The sequence below is a fragment of the Caretta caretta genome, chromosome 28 (assembly GCF_965140235.1).
Source record: "Caretta caretta isolate rCarCar2 chromosome 28, rCarCar1.hap1, whole genome shotgun sequence".
Lineage (NCBI taxonomy): Eukaryota > Metazoa > Chordata > Testudines > Cheloniidae > Caretta > Caretta caretta.
Genome location: NC_134233.1, coordinates 15,287,390 through 15,306,122, shown reverse-complemented (window position 1 = coordinate 15,306,122; position 18,733 = coordinate 15,287,390). Strand labels below are relative to the sequence as shown.

The 18,733-nt window shown below is 52.6% G+C and overlaps 1 protein-coding gene and 1 non-coding gene across 2 annotated transcripts; one reads left to right on the top strand and one right to left on the bottom strand.

The window, feature by feature from the left end:
- The first annotated feature begins 3,195 nt into the window (after positions 1-3,195).
- LOC142068318 (uncharacterized) lies at positions 3,196-18,430 on the top strand. The gene is given in 6 exon segments (XM_075123948.1): positions 3,196-4,205; positions 5,083-5,192; positions 8,166-8,292; positions 14,747-14,860; positions 15,210-16,448; positions 16,451-18,430. Coding segments are annotated over 6 exon segments (1,869 nt in total). The 5' UTR covers positions 3,196-4,066; the 3' UTR covers positions 16,591-18,430.
- LOC125628762 (5S ribosomal RNA) lies at positions 12,012-12,131 on the bottom strand. Its single transcript, XR_007354285.2, has one exon. It is a non-coding gene; the product is annotated as a 5S ribosomal RNA (ribosomal RNA).
- Positions 18,431-18,733: the final 303 nt, after the last annotated feature.

Here is an 18,733-nt window from a genome sequence, read left to right as displayed (position 1 = left end):
CTATACGTATATCTATTAGCCCCCCCTGCCCCGACACACTGCCCCCCAACACAGCCCCCCAACACAGCCCCCCCTGCCCCGACACACTGCCCCCCTGCCCGACACAGCCCCCCCTGCCCCGACACACCGCCCCCCAACACAGCCCCCCCTGCCCCGACACACCGCCCCCCAACACAGCCCCCGACACAGCCCCCCCCCTGCCCCGACACACCGCCCCCCAACACAGCCCCCGACACAGCCCCCCCCCCTGCCCCGACACACCGCCCCCCAACACAGCCCCCGACACAGCCCGCCCCCTGCCCCGACACACTGCCCCCCAACACAGCCCCCCAACACAGCCCCCCCCTGCCCCGACACACTGCCCCCCTGCCCGACACAGCCCCCCCTGCCCCGACACACCGCCCCCCAACACAGCCCCCCCTGCCCCGACACACTGCCCCCCAACACAGCCCCCGACACAGCCCCTCAATACACCGCCCCCCTGCCCGACACACTGCCCCCAACACAGCCCCCCCTGCCCCGACACACCGCCCCCCAACACAGCCCCCCCGCCACGACACACCAACCCCCCGCCCCGACACAGGCCCCCCACCCCGACACACCGCCCCCCAACACAGCCCCCGACACAGCCCCTCAATACACCGCCCCCCCCTGCCCGACACACTGCCCCCCCAACACAGCCCCCCCTGCCCCGACACACTGCCCCCCAACACAGCCCCCCCTGCCCCGACACACTGCCCCCCTGCCCGACACAGCCCCCCCTGCCCCGACACACCGCCCCCCAACACAGCCCCCCCTGCCCCGACACACTGCCCCCCAACACAGCCCCCGACACAGCCCCTCAATACACCGCCCCCCTGCCCGACACAGCCCCCCCTGCCCCGACACACCTCCCCCCAACACAGCCCCCGACACAGCCCCTCAATACACCGCCCCCCCCTGCCCATACCGTATATCTATTCCGCCCCCCAACACAGCCCCCGACACAGGCCCTCAATACACCGCCCCCCTGCCCGACACAGCCTCCCCTGCCCCGACACACTGCCCCCCAACACAGCCCCCGACACAGCCCCCCCTGCCCCAACACACCGCCCCCCAACACAGCCCCCGACACAGCCCCTCAATACACCGCCCCCCTGCCCGACACAGCCCCCCTTGCCCCGACACAGGCCCCCCACCCCGACACACCGCCCCCCAACACAGCCCCCGACACAGCCCCTCAATACACCGCCCCCCCCTGCCCGACACAGCCCCCCCTGCCCCGACACACCGCCCCCCAACACAGCCCCCGACACAGGCCCTCAATACACCGCCCCCCTGCCCGACACAGCCCCCCCTGCCCCGACACACTGCCCCCCAACACAGCCCCCGACACAGCCCCCCCTGCCACGACACACCAACCCCCCGCCCCGACATAGGCCCCCCACCCCGACACACTGCCCCCCAACACAGCCCCCGACACAGGCCCTCAATACACCGCCCCCCTGCCCGACACAGCCCCCCCTGCCCCGACACACTGCCCCCCAACACAGCCCCCCAACACAGCCCCCCTGCCACGACACACCAACCCCCCGCCCCGACACAGGCCCCCACCCCGACACACTGCCCCCCAACACAGCCCCCGACACAGGCCCTCAATACACCGCCCCCCTGCCCGACACAGCCCCCCTGCCCCGACACACTGCCCCCAACACAGCCCCCAACACAGCCCCCCCTGCCACGACACACCAACCCCCCGCCCCGACACAGGCCCCCCACCCCGACACACTGCCCCTATACGTATATCTATTCAGGCCCTCAATACACCGCCCCCCTGCCCGACACAGCCCCCCCCTGCCCCGACACACTGCCCCCCAACACAGCCCCCCTGCCACGACACACCAACCCCCCGCCCCGACACAGCCCCCCCCGCCCCGACACACCGCCCCCCGACACAGCCCCTCAATACACCGCACCCCTGCCCGACACAGCCCCCCAACACAGCCCCCCCGCCCCAACACACCGCCCCCCCCCCGATGTCCCGCTTTCCTCTCTCTCTGCTTTTCAGAAACCGACCCCCAATCCCGCCAGTTCTCCAGCCTTGTCTGACCGCGGGTCTCGCCTCCCAGCTTTGGCCTCGTTCCAGGTCATCATCCAACATCAGTGAAAAATCCTCTCGGGTTCGGGGCTCTTCCCCAGGTCTCTAAACCCCAGCAGCGTCTCCTTCCTTGGAGGGGACCCGTGGGCCTGAGTCCTTCTCCGTCCTGGAGATCGCAGGGGGTTAAGCTGCCCAGTGATCGTCTTCCCCCTCTCCGTTGAGACTCGTTTGTCCCCCCCGTTATCTCTGTTAAAAGGTTTGCCGATGAACGAGACCAGCCACATATTTAATACCCACCAAATCCCTCTTTGGGGGATCAGTGACTGCCAGCTGGCGACAGGAGAGTTGGCTGGACCCTTTTCTTTTCTCCAGCTGGCACGGGATGAGGAGGTCCCTCTGAGTGCAGCGTGGGTCCAGAAGTATCCCAAACCCCGTGACAAAGGGTCCCCGTGAGGGGTGGCTTCTCACAGTGCTGAAGTGGATCCATGGTGGCCATTATTTGCTAGTGACCGGAAATGTAAACTTTTTAATTATTTTGGACCTCCAGCCCTTCCTTTCTCCTGTTCAAGAAGCATCCCCCTGGGCACCCTCTGCCTGTGTGAATGGTCGGCAGGGGCTGGCAATAACTTTCTATCCATTTATCAAACACTATGAGGTGAAACCACCATCGATTTCTGCTTCTCTCCTCTCTGGAAAACTGCAGGAACTTCAGGTTCTGTAGGGAAAATTCTTCCCGAGTCCTTGTCCTAGATCTGGGGGTTGAGGGAGGTGGGAAGGGGGTGAGCGCTCCCACACGGTGATCTGTTGAGGAGGATTCTGGCCTCATCCTTTCTGAACTGCGTTTCTGGTGTCATTGAAACGAGCATTAATCCACAGTCATAGACTCACAGAAGATTAGGGTTAGAAGAAACCTCAGGAGGTATCTAATCCAACCCCGTGCTCGAAGCAGGACCAACCTCAACTAAATCATCCCAGCCAGGGCTTTGTCAAGCCAGGCCTTAAAAACCTCTAAGGAAGCAGATTCCACCACCTCCCTAGGTAACGCATTCCAGTGTTTCACCACCCTCCTAGTGAAAAAGTGTTTCCTAATATCCAACCTAGACCTCCCCCACTGCAACTTGAGACCATTACTCCTCGTTCTGTCATCTGCCACTACTGAGAACAGTCTAGATCCATCCTCTTTGAACCCCCTCTCAGGTAGTTGAAAGCAGCTATCAAATCCCCCCTCATTCTTCTCTTCCGCAGACTAAACAATCCCAGCTCCCTCAGCCTCTCCTCATAAGTCATGTGCCCCAGCTCGCTAATCATTTTCATTGCCCTCTGCTGGACTATCTCCAGTTTGTCCACATCCTTTCTGCAGGGCGGGGGCAAACATGGACGCAATACTCCTGATGTGGCCTCACCGGTGCCGAATAGAGGGGAATAATCACTTCCCTCGATGGGCTGCATTAGTAGGAGTATTGCCAGCAGAATATGCCCTTAGCCTTCTTGGCAACAAGGGCGCCCTGGTGCCTCATGTCCAGCTTCTCATCCACTGAAATCCCCAAGTCCTTTTCTGTAGAACTGCTGCCGAGCCATTCGGTCCCTAGTCTGTAGCGGTGCCTGGGGTTCTTCCGTCCTAAGTGTAGGACTCTGCTCTTGTCCTTGTTGAATCTCATCAGATTTTTTTTGGCCCAGTCCTCCAATTTGGGTCACTCTGGACCCTATGCCTACCCTCCAGTGTAGCTACCTCTCCCGCCAGCTTAGTGTCCTCTGCGAACTTGCTGAGGGTGCAATCCATCCCATCCTCCAGATCATTAATGAAAATGTTGAACAAAAGCGGCCTCAGGACCGACCCCTGGAGTTGTTGGAGTCACTGCAAGGAAAGACAAGGAGTGACTCCAGATGAATAATTGTCCCTGTGGGGACGTGGTTTCATTTGCTGCTCTTACCACAGAGTTCTGATTGTTGCTAAAAGAGGGAAGGCTGCTCAGACTGTCTGCTCAGGATATGGGGATTCAGCTTCCTGGGTCAGAGGCTGCAGCCTCCATTGTGATCTGGGAGACCAGGTTTAGCAGCTGCTGCTCCCGCAATGGGGTTCTGTGCTGGGAAGTGACCTTAATTAAAGCTTTCTCTGTACTTGTTCAAGGTGAGGGCTTTCTCCAGCTGATACTGGAATGTGTTACCTAGGGAGGTGGTAGAATCTCCTTCCTTAGAGGTTTTTAAGGTCAGGCTTGACAAAGCCCTGGCTGGGATGATTTAACTGGGAATTGGTCCTGCTTCGAGCAGGGGGTTGGACTAGATGACCTTCTGGGGTCCCTTCCAACCCTTATATTCTATGATTCTATGATACTAGCCCCCTAGGGCAGCCCTAGGCTCTGTTAATAGTACATTTTTAGCCAGACACTCCAGGTAAGTGAGAGAGACCTTGGAGAAAGTGCTGGGGACTGTGCAGACTCACTTTCATGCCAAATAGCTCCTCCTTGTTTCTCCTCCTTTCAGCAATTGCCAGGAAAAAAATCCAGCCATGGGAGACAGACAATTAAGGAATGGGGCTTTCCCAGCCAGAAGGGCTGGGAGACAGGACAGGGGAAAGAGACTGAAAGGGGCAGTGGGAGAAGTGAGTGGGGAGAGGGATATCCAGATCTCTAATCTGCCCAGACACATGTATTGCAGCATCCCTGGGCGGCGTCACTTTGCTGTGAACAAGAGGAGGATCAGAGAGAAGAAAAGCCAGTTCCTGACTCCATATTCCTCCTGCTGGGGTGTGGCTGCCCTGGGGTTAGTGTCGGAGGGACTCCTTTGGTTCTAATCTTTTCTAGCATTCTGTTCAGACACTTTGTGACTGGGGGGACTTAAAAATATTTCTGTGAGCTGGGCTTGGCAGGAGGGGTCAGGTCTACACTGTAATAAAGAAATGAAGCATTTTCCGAGAATGGCAGAATTTAGGATGTCTCTCTGCAGGGAAAGGGCTTGGGGGAATCGTGATGTGAAATTAATTAAAGCCTGTTCTTAAATCTCCACAGTTGCCCTTGTCTCCCTGCCAGGCTGCAGAATGATGTCCGTGTTTCACACCAGCTCATCCCCTCCTCTCATGGAACAGGGAAGAGAAATGGCTGCAGAGGAACCAGTTCAGGTAGGGATTATTGGTGGGGTTGCTGGTGGGTTCCTGTTGGACGAGAGAGATAGCATATTAAGGTTTCGTCAGTCTGGTTTGGAGGTTGGAACGGGACAGGAAATACACAGAGTGGAGAAAGGGAGGAGGCAAGGGTGTGGCAAACCTGCTGGAATTTGTTTAATGAGTGTCTTAGATTCTAGGAACAGACTGTAGTGGTGGTGTAATCGTCCCTCTCCTTCTGTGTCAGAGGGAGGCCGCACCGCCTCACCATGTCCTCAGGATCACCTGCCTAATCTCAGGGGAATTAGCAATCCAGGGAAAAACCCCAGACAGGAGCAGGGCCACCCAGGAGTCTGTCGGCTCTGGGCCCTTAGGCAGGGGCAGAGCAGACAACGGTTTAGGGGCCCAGGCCCTCAGGCAGGGCATGGCACTGACGATGCAAGGCTCCAGTGCTAAGGCAGGGCAGAGCGGTGAATAGTCTAGTGTCCTAGCTTTGGCAGGCGATAGGTGAACATTGGCCTTTTGGCCTACAGTGGGGAGGCTGCCACCACAAGGGTAGGGTGGTAGGGGGACTCGGGCCCACCTGACTCCACCGGCTCCCAGCCCAGGGCCCTAACAGTAGTGGAGCGGTCCGTCAGCGGGGATTCCATTGCACCAGTTTTGAAATACAAATCATAGAATGGTAGGACTGGAAGGGACCTCGAGAGGTCATCTAGTCCAGTCCCCTGCACTCAAGGCAGGACTAAGTATTATCTAGACCATCCCTGACAGGTGTTTGTGTAACCTGCTCTTAATAATCTCAATGACGGAGATTCTGCAACCTCCCTGGGCAATTTATTCTTCTCTTTTCCAGACTAAACAAACCCAGTTTTTTCAGTCTTCCCTCATAGCTCATGTTTTCTAGACCTTCAGTCATTTTTGTTACTCCTCTCTGGACTTTCTCCAATTTGTCCACATCCTTCCTGAAATGTGACATCCAGTTATAGGTAGGTATAGGCTCTGACTTTTATACTTCCTCTCTCATCTATCCACATCTGGTGGGAAGGGCGAGGCAGGTCTGGCTCTGCCCACCTGGGTACAGTGGGTGGTTCTTCCCCTTCTAGGTCAGAGGCAGGCCACTTCTCCTCACTAGAGTGGCTGTGTACAGAGCCGTGAGCACAGGCGTGTACCTGGCGTGGTTCACCCCCACCACCGACACCTGTCCATTTTGCGTTGTGAGAGAGACCCTGACACACGCCTATCTGGAATGCACCAGGTTGCAGCCCCTATTCTGGCTCCTCCAGAACCTCCTTTTGAAATTCTGGCTGCATCTTTCCCCACATCTTTTCCTATATAAACTGTCCATGGCCCCACGAAGTCGCAAAACCTCTTCATCAGCCTCCTCCTGGCCCTGGCCAAAGTGGCCATCTACAATACCAGGAGGATGCTGGATGGGGAGGTGCCTATTTCTGTTCTTCCCTTGCTCACCTATCCGGGCAGAGGTCCTCTGGACAGCATCCACTGGCTCACTTGACAGCTTTGAGGAGCAGTGGTGCTGTCCAGGATTCTCTGCTTGGTGCTTCCTCATCCCCTCTAGATCCCTAATTTTGAACCTATGACCCCCCCACTCCTAGCCCTGTTATTCCTTAGTTGTCCCCCGTATCATGTTGGGTCCCGGGTCCAGTGGCTCCTCCCACAAGGCTGGAATTCCCGGAATTCAGTAAGGCCTCATTACACAGACCTATGCGGTTTGGAGGTGGAAATGCCCCAATTTTGTGGAACAGGAAACAACCCACCTAGATGGGGCTAGGAAAACGGACCAGACTCCCAGTGCTGGAGCCTGACCCAACTCACCAGCGGCTGCTGTGTGAGGGGGAACCCAGCGGTGAGGCTTAGGGGACATGCCTCTCCCTTCAGATCCAATTCTTCACAATGATGAGGGTGTTGGGCTTCCTACCAGGGAGTTCTCCCTGGACCCTGCTGGGGGCTCCATCTCCTGTATCAGTCTGTGGCTAGTCGCTGGCGAGCTCTCGAGGTTGAGGATCTCTTCCACAGGTTTGATTTTTTGTGGGTCCTTCGGTGACTGAGGAGTCTGATCCTTGAGCCACAGGCTCATTGGCAGACATTGCAGATGGTGTTGGAAGACAGGGTTGGGCCACGATTGCTGCGTGACCGTTGTCTTTCCTTTCTTTTCTGGTGTCTTTCTGTGACCAGGGCAAGGCAGTTTTCCTGCAAAGGGGATGTTCCTGCTCTGACAAGTCTTCGCCAGTTATCCCTGTTCTCCCAGTGTGTGGTGTCAATATCACATTTCTTGCTGTTTTTCTTGAGGGTGTCTTTAAAGCATTTCTTTTGGCCTCCCCATTTCCTTTCTCCTTTGGTGAGTTGGGCGTACAGCCGTTGTTTTGGTAAGCACACATCAGGCATGCGCACACAGTGCCCACTCCACCTCATCTGGTGCTGGATAATAGGGGCCTCAACCCTGAAGATGTTGGCGTTTGTGAGGACCCTGACATTAGTGCGATGATCCTCCCTCTTTATGTTGAGGATCTGCCGAAGAAAGTGCTGGGGCTGGGTTTCCTGGTTTTTCCAGTGTTTTCTGTAGGTCACCCATGTCTCGCAGCCGGGGAGGAGAGTTGGGCTTACCCCCGCTTTGTAAGCTAAACGCCTAGTGCGTGTTGTGATTGTTAAACGCCTGGCGAGGCAGTCTGCCAAAGACAAGGCTGGCACAGCAGATTCTGTGCTGAATCTTGACATCTGTGTCTGCCCTCTGTGAGAGATGGCTGCCAAGATAGGCAAAGTCTGTGCTTCGTAGCTGTGTGATGAATGTGCTGGGAGAGACAAGGGGCTCTTTTTGTCCCCTCACCCTGGTGTTTTCTGGATGCTCTGAGCGGGGTGGGACTGTGTTGATGGTGAGCCATCCAGAACTTCCTTTTGATTGTCTCCTCTCCCCCATGAATAGTGGGGCTGCGAGTGGGGCAGCAGGCACTGAGGGTTGGACTCTTGCTCTTTCAGGGGCCGGTGACCTTCGAGGAGGTGGCTGTGTATTTCACCAGGGAAGAGGGGGCTCTGCTGGACCCCGCTCAGAGAGCCCTCTACAGAGACATCATGCAGGAGACCTACGAGAATGTGACCTCGCTGGGTAAGGATTCCTGTCCCCGTGGTTACTAGAAGGGGAAGTGACTAATTAAGGTTCATGTCACCCCTACAATGCCACCTCTCCTCTGCCCAGTTTCAGCATCCTCCGAAGATGCCTGTGACCCACACACGAGCACTCTCCCGTCCCCCGCTACACAACGCTTGGGGGGCAAGAGCACATGAACAGTTCAGCACGGTGGTCACCAACCGGTGGTGCAGTGGGACTGCCTGCCCCGACCCCGCGCTGCTCCCGGAAGTGGCCAGCACAGCCTGGGGGAGCAGGGTGCTGGGGGTCTCCCTCTGTGCGCTGCTCCTGCCTGCAAGCACTGCCCCCGCAGCTCCCATTGGCCAGAAACGGGGAACTGTGGCCAATGGGAGCTGCGGGGGAGGTGCTTGCAGAGAGGGGCAGCATGTGGAGCCACGTGCCCCCCATCCCTTCCCCCCAGGGGCCACAGGGGCACATTAGCCCCTTCCGGGAGCAGCGTGGGGCCAGGGTAGGCAGGGAACCTGCCTTAGCAGCAGCCAAGCTGCACCACCAACCGGGAGCCGCCGGAGGTAAGTGCTGCCTGGCAGGAGGCCACACCCCAACCCTCAGCCCTGAACCCCCTCCCAGAGCCAGCACCCAATACCCTCTCCTGCACCCTGAACCCCCTCCTGCATCACAAGCTCCAGCCTTGAGCCTCTTCCCAGAGCCTGCACCCCAAGCCCCAGCGCTGACCCTCCTCCTGTAGCCAGCACCCCAAACCCCCTCCTGCACCCCAACATTCTACTCCAGCCCAGACCCCCCTCCTGCAACCAAACTCCCTTTCAGAGCTTGCACCCCTCACTGCCTCCTGCACCCCAACCCCCTCTTGCACTCCAAACCCCAGACTTGAGCCCCCTCCCAGAGCCAGCACCCCAAACCTCCTCCTGCACCCCAACACTGCCCCAGCCTGGAGCCCCCTCCTACACCCAAACTCCCTCCTAGAGCTTGCACCCCTCACCCCCTCCTGCACCCCAACCCCCTGCCTCAGGCTCAGCCCAGAGCCCCCTCAGCACTGGTGTGAGGTAGGGGTGATTTTTCAGAGTCCTAAACGACAGAGTTATCCTGGCAAAACTTTCAAGAGCAGACCATGTCAGAGTCTGCATGTGGATTTTACATGAAAATATTCTCAACTGGGAAGCGATAGACGCACTCAAATTGCCAAGCCCTTTTGAGGCCATGTCTACACTACGAAGTTAAGTCGACATTATGTAAGTCGACATCAAGGCTGTGAATTAAGCAAGTCGATCTTGTGTGTCCACACCATGCTCCTTGTGTCGGCGGAGTGCGTCCTCACTAGCATCGCTTGCATCGATGCATGGAGCACTGCACTGTGGGTAGCTATCCCACAGTGCAGGTAGCCAAATGGAATTTTGGGTAGGGCTTGCAATGCCTCATGGGAAAGCTTGTTTGCAGATGCACTGAAATAACAAAGCTCTGGGAATCATAGGACTGGAAGGGACCTCGAGAGGTCACCTAGTCCTGTCCCCTGCACTCATGGCAGGACTAAGTATTATCTAGACCATCCCTGACAGGTGTTTTTCTGACCTGCTCTTCAAACCTCCAATGATGGAGATTCCACAACCTCCCTGGGCAATTCATTCCAGTGCTTCACCACCCTGACAGTTACAAAGTTTTTCCTAATGTCCAGCCTAAACCTCCCTGGCTGCAATTTAAGCCTATTGCTTCTTGTCCTATCCTCAGAGGTTAAGAAAAAACAATTGTTTCCCCTCCTCCTTGTAACAACCTTTTACATACTTGAAAACTGTTCTCATGTCCCTTCTCAGTCTTCTCTTCTCCAGACTAAACAAACCCAATTTTTTCAATCTTCCCTCAGAGGTCATGTTTTCTAGACCTTTCATCATTTTTGTTGGTCTTCTTTGGACTTTCTCCAGTTTGCCCACATCTTTCCTGAAATGTGGTGCCCAGAGCTGGACACAATACTCCAGTTGAGGCCTAATCAGCGCAGAGTAGAGCAGAAGAATTACTTCTCGTGTCTTGGTTACAACACTCCTGCTAATACGTCCCAGAATGATGTTTATTCTTTCAGATGTTTACAACTGAACATTGACTTAATACAGCTTTGAAAGTTTATTCTGTAGAAGAAAGATGCTGCTTTTAACCATCTTAATTTAAATGAAACTAGCACAGAAACCCTTTCCTTTTTGTGTCCAATCTTTTGTTTTAACCTTCCTATTTATTTTTTAGTCGTTTATGTTTAACACAGTGTGGTACTGTGTTTGGCGGGGTGTGGGTGTGTGTCTTTGCTGCTGCCTGATGGAGCACTTCCAGGTCCAAATGACCTGTCGTCGAGCAATCAGTCGGTAACTCTGGGGTTCGTAACTCTGGGGTTCGTAACTCTGAGGTTCTGCTGTTTTTGAAAGGAAGGGACAGATGCCCTAAGCCAGTGGCAGAGAGCTCTCCCATTGACTTAATTTCTCCAGCCCGGGCGGCAGCAGCTATGTCGGTGGGGAAAGATCTCCCGCTGGCATAGCATTGTCCGCACCTGCACTTAAGTCCGTGTAACTTCTGTTGCTCAGGGGGGCAGTTTATTCACATCCCTTAGTGACATAAGTTATACCAATGTGAGCTGTAGTGTGTACCTAGCCTAAGATAGTAATAGAAAGCTAACGACATCATGTTCATTAATATTGCGTAGTGTATGTCTGGAGAACAAATGCAGAAGTACAGACATTTTGGGAATGCTGTTCTTAAAGCACGGCTGCCAGCCAGGGCTGAAGTTACCCCACCCTAGACAAAGACGGGTGGTTCTGCTACCTTGAAGGCATATTCAAGGTACATTAAGAGAAAATGGGAATGCAATTTACATAAAAGAAACCGTCAAACTATGCAGAGGTAACCACTCAGCATCAGGTAGGAGAGGATATCGCAGAAACAGGCCAATTTGCATTTTAGCAAACACCAGCAGGGGAGGAAACCAGCATTGAACTTCCTTCATCGCGAGACTCCAGGCCTCCTTCCTCACAGCTTGAATGACTTTTACTTTGGAGGGGAACCTTCAGAAAACTCCCTTTCAAAGGTTCACTGAACTATACCAAAGAGAGGCAGAGACTCCCAAGTTATCTTTCATTTAAGAAGACAAAGGAGCCAAGCCCTTTCGACTTTGGGGGAGATACGGAGCAAGGGGGTGCTCTGCCCTCTTGCTGGAAAGTAGTATTGTCAGATTAGTGAAAAATTTCAAAGTCCCCCCTCGGCCACCAGGTCAACCCCGAGGAAAAGGGCTGAAAAATTTTCAAAGTCCCTGCTCGGCCATCAGGTCAACCCCATTCAAACTAATGGGTTGACCTGATGGCCGGTTGTCTCGCGGATGTCCAGAAGGGGTCGCCCAAAGTCACCTCTGCCGACCAAGGGAACCGCAACGTCAGACAGGATTCCAGGTTGGTCCCGCTGAAAGGGGGGGTGGGATTTTCGACTTTTCCATTAGGGCCAGAGGTCTGAACGAGTCCGTCACGGGGCCGGGGGCTCGCCCTGTGGCTTCTTTTGGGGCCATGGGTCCCCAGTGGAGGAAGCCAGCGGGGGAGCTGGGCACCTGTCACCCACACCCTTGTCCTCCGGCTGTGACCATCTGACTTGGAGAAGCCAGGGGCTGAGGGGCGACCAGGGGCTTTTCACCCCACCCCACCCCGTCTCCCGCCCTTCTTCCCCAGAAAAGGAGAGAGCTGGCTCAGACCGGGAAAAGCTGCCTACGGCACCTGGGATTCTCTGGCGGTCACCCATCCAAGTACTAGCCAGGCCCGGGACGGTTTACCTTCCGAGATCGGACGGGATCGGGGGGCGTTCGGTCCGGTATGGCCGTAGGCACCCAGCTTCGCGCCACCTCGTCCGCTTTCCCTTACTGACTCCCAGGCCTGCTGGACCGAATCCCGGGCTCCCCCGGTTCCCCCACGTCGCCTGCCGTGCAGCAGGGCCCCCTGCCTCAGGTGGGCCCGATCCTTTTTTTTTGAGCTCCGGGGACTGGCCTGGCTGCCGGAGCTCCCCCCTCCCCCTTCTGGCATCGGGGAAATTTTTTTTCAGACTTCCAGGGGCCCGATCCCTGTCCTCAGCGTTGCGGGGCGGCCGGGGGCCTTCTCTCACTGCAGCCATGGACGGCGAGACGCTCAGCCACCAGGTCAAACCCCGAGAAAAAGGGCTGAAAAAATTTCAAAGCTCTCCCCACTCCCCCCCCTTGGCCACGAGGTGCAAAGAAGCCTTATTATTCTTGTGAATGGTCCAGGAAAAAGTAGACAGTGCAGAGCACGTGGTTTGGGAAAAATTCAGGAGTGGATGTGTTACTGTCTCTGACAGGTGTATACCAGGCTGGTAGAATCCAGAATGTGCCGGGGTGTAAGAAGCAGGCTGCTGGGGTCAGAGCTGCTGGTCCAGGGTTATTTATCTCACAGGCATTCAGTGCGTCCTTGAATGCTGGCTGGGAGCATCCAGACAAGGGAGCTCCAGCAGAACATTTCAGATCACCCAGGATTACAGATGACACAACTCCGCACTGGTCTGGATTGCCCCCCAGCATGTGACAATGGCCTAGGATGGTAGTGAAACATCTTGAGTCTTGCTCCCCCAACCCCATCTGCAATAGCCACAATCTCTCTTCTCTGCAGGCTCCTTGGATCTTGGGGTCCATCATTCCTGAAGTCACCTGGCCTGATCCTTATTTTTCACATTCTGCTTTTCCAGATGACTGTGTCTGTTGCTTCTGATTTCCCAGCATTCTCCACAGCCAGGGATTTTCATACTCCCTCCCATTACACTGGGCTCACTAGATTCCCCGATGCCGCAGTATGTGCCTTCCTGACCTCGAATAGTGCTGAGATCCTGCATTCAGTGATCTCCCTGCCCTTCCTGTTCCTTACTGCACAGAACCCCACCAGCCCATGCTGGCCATTCCCAGCTTCCCCAGGACTCTCGCATTGTCTCTGGACCTCTCTGTCAGCAAAAAGCAGTGCCAGGGAGACTTGACCTCTGTCTGGAGTCTTCAATTTCTAAGACATGGATTTACCTTCTCTGTAGTTTAGAACATAAGAACGGCCATACTGGGTCAGACCAAAGGTCCATGTAGCCTAGGATCCTGTTTTCTGACCATGGCAATGCCAGGTGCCCCAGAGGGAATAAACAGACAGGTTATCGTCAAGTGATCCATCCCCTTTCACCCATTCCCAGCTTCTGGCAACCAGAGGCTAGAGTCACAATCCTGGCTAATAGCCATTGATGGCCATTTTATACTGCCTTTTATACTGCTTTGCTGTAAGATCAGCCACTCCTGGCCAGTTAACACACTGTGTGCAGCATGTAACTCGCTCTCAGCCGCACAGTGTTGGGTGGTGCTAGTCAGCCACTTGTGAATTATACTGCAGGAGAACACCTGCAAATTCGCTAGTCCCAGACTGTCCCCCTGGCACTCTCCAGCACATTACTAAACAATACGAGGTCATATAAAGTCTGCTCACTTCATCAATGGAAAATGACCTTCAACAGGTTTGTTATCCCAAGAGGAGTTTCTCACACACTTTAATCCAAACACGCTAGTTATATAAAACAATAAAACAACTTCATTAACTACAGAAAGAAAAGATTTTAGGTGACTACAAGTAATGAGGAATAAAAGTCAGGATTGGTTACAAAAGAAATAAAAGATAAAATGCAAACTAACGTCTAACTTAAGCTAAAACAGATTCACAGTGAATGTGTTCCTCCCGCTATATGCTGTGACAAACTGGGTTTCCTTTCAGCCAGGACCCTGCCTCCCCAATTTCAGTTCTTCAGGAGTTGTTGTGATGAGCAGAGAGAAAAGGGGAGAGATACTCTCAAGCATTTTCCCCACCTCTTCTTCTTATTCAGTCCTTTGTGCTAGAAACAGCCTCATTTTTCAGCTGAGTCATGGTGATGGGCTGTCTGCTGTGGATTTGAGCTTCAAGCCGTCCCTGAGATGGAATGTAAATTTCTTGTTCACACCTTCCCCCTGCTGGAGAATGGCCGTTTAACCAGGTGATAGCTTTGCTGTCTCTGAGGAACTGGTCTCTGGCTGTTCTGCAGAATTCTAGCATTTTTTCAGAAACATCTACAGTAAAATCTCATGTGTTTACATACACAGTGTTGCTACACATATTTTAACAGGACAATAAAGTTCAGCATATATTCAATTTCCAAATTATGCCTAACAAGACATACTTTGTACAAAATATAATTTTGCAAAAGAGTGAATATACAGTTACAGACTGTCACAGTATCTGTCTATGTGTGTTCCCAGCATATATGTGAATAGTTCAACCTCTCATAAGCAGGGTGTTCTGCACCTTTCAGAACCTGGAGAGGAGGCCCTGTGATTTCACTGGTTTACTAAGCACTGAGTTAAATTAAGAATTATTTTTTATTACAAAGTCTTAGGAATTCACCTGATGTCATTTGTTTTCTTTCATCTGAGCAGGGTTTCCAGTTTCCAAACCTGATCTTATCTCCCAGCTGGAACAAGGGAAAGAGCCATGGGTCCCAGACCTCGAGGGTTCAGGGGAAAGAGAGCTCCTGAGACGTCCTTGCGCAGGTGAGGAAATATTAAACTAACTCAATCTGTAAGTGCCTGATGGAAAAATCTGGGATACCCTACAAAGACCTCGGGAGCTCTCTGAGTTCAGGAGGATTGTCCCCAGCAGATGGTGTATCCTCAGGGCATACATAGCTTATGGCTTCCTACAGATCCTAACTGACACATATCAGTGGGAAGCTACTGACAATTTGGATTTGATATGAAGGCAGAATTGATCCCCTCCTCTCTCCCTTTTTGGGGAAGAGTTAGGGGAATTCAGTTCCTGGTTTTTGACATCTCTCCAGCACTTATTTTGGTTTGCTTTTTCCTTTTCCATCCCTGTTTGAGGTTTCTCTCTCTGTTCCAGCAGGTGCTGGGATGGTGAGTGAGAATGAGGAGCAGAATCCTGAGCAGGAAGATGCTGAGCAAGTTGCACCTCACGGAATATTATCAAAAATAACCAGAGGGAACATGTCCAGGAATCATGAGCAGGGAAAAATCTGTGAGATTCAGCAAAGACCAGAGAGAGAGCAGGGAAAGCAGCCAGGGGAGAAATTTAATAAAATTATTTACTGTCAGGGAACTCACAAAGACCTCAAAGAAACCACAGCCCAGCAGAGAATCCTGACAGGAAGGAGGAAGAAAAAAGACACTGAGTGTGGGGAAAACTTCAGTGATGGCTCAGCCCTTATTAAACATCAGAGAATTCACACTGGTGCGAAACCCGATGAATGGTGTGAGCGTGGGAAAAGCTTCACTGAGAGCTCAGAACTTACTGCACATCAGAGAATCCACACAGGGGAGAGGCCCTATGAATGCTCCGAGTGTGCAAAAACCTTCATTCACAGCTCACACCTCAAGACTCATCAGAGAATCCACACAGGGGAGAGGCCTTATGAATGCTGTGAGTGTGGGAAAACCTTCAGTCGGAGCTCAAATCTCATTAGACATCAGACAATTCACACGGGAGAGAGACCCTATGAATGCTCTGAGTGTGGGAAAACCTTCACTCACCGCTCAGACCTCAAGACACATCAGAGAATCCACACAGGGGAGAGGCCTTATGAATGTTGTGAGTGTGGGAAAACCTTCAGTCGGAGCTCAAATCTCATTAGACATCAGACAATTCACACGGGAGAGAGACCCTATGAATGCTCTGAGTGTGCGAAAACCTTCAACTGCAGCTTCCACCTCACTCGACATCAGAGAATCCACATGGGGGAGAGACCCTACAAATGCTGCGAGTGCGGGAAAGCCTTCACTCACACCTCATACCTTGCTAGACATCAGAGAATACACACAGGAGAGCGACCCTATAAATGCGGTGAGTGTGGGAAAGCCTTCAGTCGCCGCTCACACCTCCATACACATCAGAGAATGCACACCGGAGAGAGACCCTATAAATGCCGTGAGTGTGGGAAAACCTTCATTCGCAGCTCACAGCTCACGAGACATCAGAGACTCCACACCGGAGAGAGTCCCTATGAGTGCAGTGAGTGTGGGAGAAGCTTCTCTCAGAGCCCAAACGTTGCTCAGCATCAGAGAATCCGCACACGTGAGAAACCCTATAAATGCAGCGAGTGCGGGAAAAGCTTCAATGAGAGCTCAACCTTATCAGACATCAAAGAGCCCACAAGGGGGAGTGGCCCTATGAATGCCGTGAGTGCGGGAAAAGCTTCACACGGAGCTCAGCCCTTAACTATCATCAGAGAATCTGCAAGGGAGCTAAACACCATAAAAACCTCTAGGGCTGTCCCAACACTTGTTCTTTAATGCTTTTGCTAATTCCCACATAGTAACCTTTAAAGCTGTTTGAACCGTTTGCATCAGTGTTATCCCACAGCTTGTCCAGACGAGTTGCCCATTTTTGTCTTTTGCAGCTCTCTCTTTTTTGAGGTGGACCTGGTTGTCCTTACTATCCACTCCATTGTCCCAGGAGTAATGGGAGTTTGTCTCTCCTTCCACAAAACAAGGAGCATCACATTTATACTGTTCCTCTTATTGCACTGTTGTTTTTAGAGTGACCAATGATAGATTGTATCATTCTCAGTTGTTCTCACATTGCTCTGGAGTGCGCTCAACGGCATTTGAGGACGTTTTCTTCAGTTATAATGTATTTATATATAATGAAGAGAAGCAGGGGCAGGAAAAAATTGTCACTTCAGCCTCTGTGACACTGGAAGGAGATGGGGTGACTCAGTGGTTCCTTCCTTCCCCAGCACTCCAGAACGGTTTCCTCCTTTCTGAGGCATGTAGAGTTTATCTTCTTCGCATTCTATCCCTCCACCTCTCAAAGTGTCATGTAATGCAGTGTTCTCAGCTGTCTGTGCTTGGAGACGATGCTTTGATTTCTTTAATCCTAAATCAGAGTCACTATGACTAGAGACGGAAGTGTCAAAGACCTGCAAGAGGAATTCAAATGGAACCCAAACACAGTGTGATGATTTGGAGTTTGAATTCCAGTTTCCATCTATTGGCAAAGCCACTTGGGGTGTTTTTTTCTCCCTTATGAGGATGTTATATTGCTAAAACTTTTGTAAGTAATGTAATTCAATAATGAGACGGTGCTGAGTCCAGCAGGTTTGAATGGATCAGAGGAGAATGTGATGGGAGAATCTATTGTCCTAATTCTGAATCCTGAGATGTAACCTGCTCTGGAATTTCACTTGACTCTTTCATTTTCATGTAGTCTACCTCTTTGTGAGGTGGGTGTGACAGTATGCCCCCATATTCTTCATAGAAATATTGTTATAATTATAGCATATCTAAGATGTATTTTATGCAAGATGGGTCATGTGAGGTCCATTGGAAAGGTTATGATGTACTGAATGTGATTATCCTATGTATGCATGTATCCTTTTTGTATCTAAAGTTAGGAATATCGGCTATACATCTGTACTACAAAAGTATTTGCACCTGGGGAACGCCCACCAGACAGAATACAATCAGTCTGGATTGGCCATTAGGAAGAACAATTTGTCTTTGAAGATGCTAATCTCCCACCTTTCTGAGAAGCTTTTCTGGCATGCCACAAACAACCTCTGACTCATGGCTGTTTTGACACTGCAGGGTCATGTGATCACATCACCTGGTACTGGACTCCATGATAGAATACCAGTATTTTTTCCACTGCGGGGGGAACCACACTCAAAAATAAAGGGTTCTCGCCATATGTAAAATCTATTTAAGTCTGGAGAGTGGCTTAATCAATGTTCATTCTTCACTGAATTCCTGCCCAGGATGACTGATGGAAACATCTAAGAAACAAAGACAAAGGGCGGGGGCGGGGGGGGGGCAGTGCAGAAGGAGTGAGCCCAGGCTGGGAAGGTGTCTGGCCTGTGAAAGAAATACCTGGAGTTTTAAGCTGCAAGCAAGAGCAGCTTGCCTTCAAGAAGCTCTGCAATCTGTCTAAAACAACATTTAGGGTGAGAAATTACTACTTGTAACCCATTTCTTCAGTATTAAGCTTAGCTTGTGTGTTTGTTTCATTTGCTAGGTAATCTGCTTTGATCTGTTGGCTATCCCTTATAATCACTCAAAATCTATCTTTTGTAGTTAATAAACTTGTTTTTGTTTTCTCTAAAACCAGTTATTCATAGCTGGAAGGTGTAAAAAGCTGTGCACATCTCCCTCCACATGGACAGAGGGAGTGAATTTCATGAGCTTACGCTGTACAGTGCAAGACAATACAATTTTGGGTTTGCACTCCAGGGGTGTGCACGTGGGTATCTGGGCAGTTCCTTAGCTGAAGTCTTCCCATGCAGTGCTGATTTCAGTGTCTTTCTGCAGCTAGGTGTGCCCCTGCCTGTGTGTGCTGGAGGACACTGGAGGGCCTGGCTCAGCAGGACAGTGTAAGGGAGCCCAGGCTGGTGGAAAAGAGGGTACTACTGA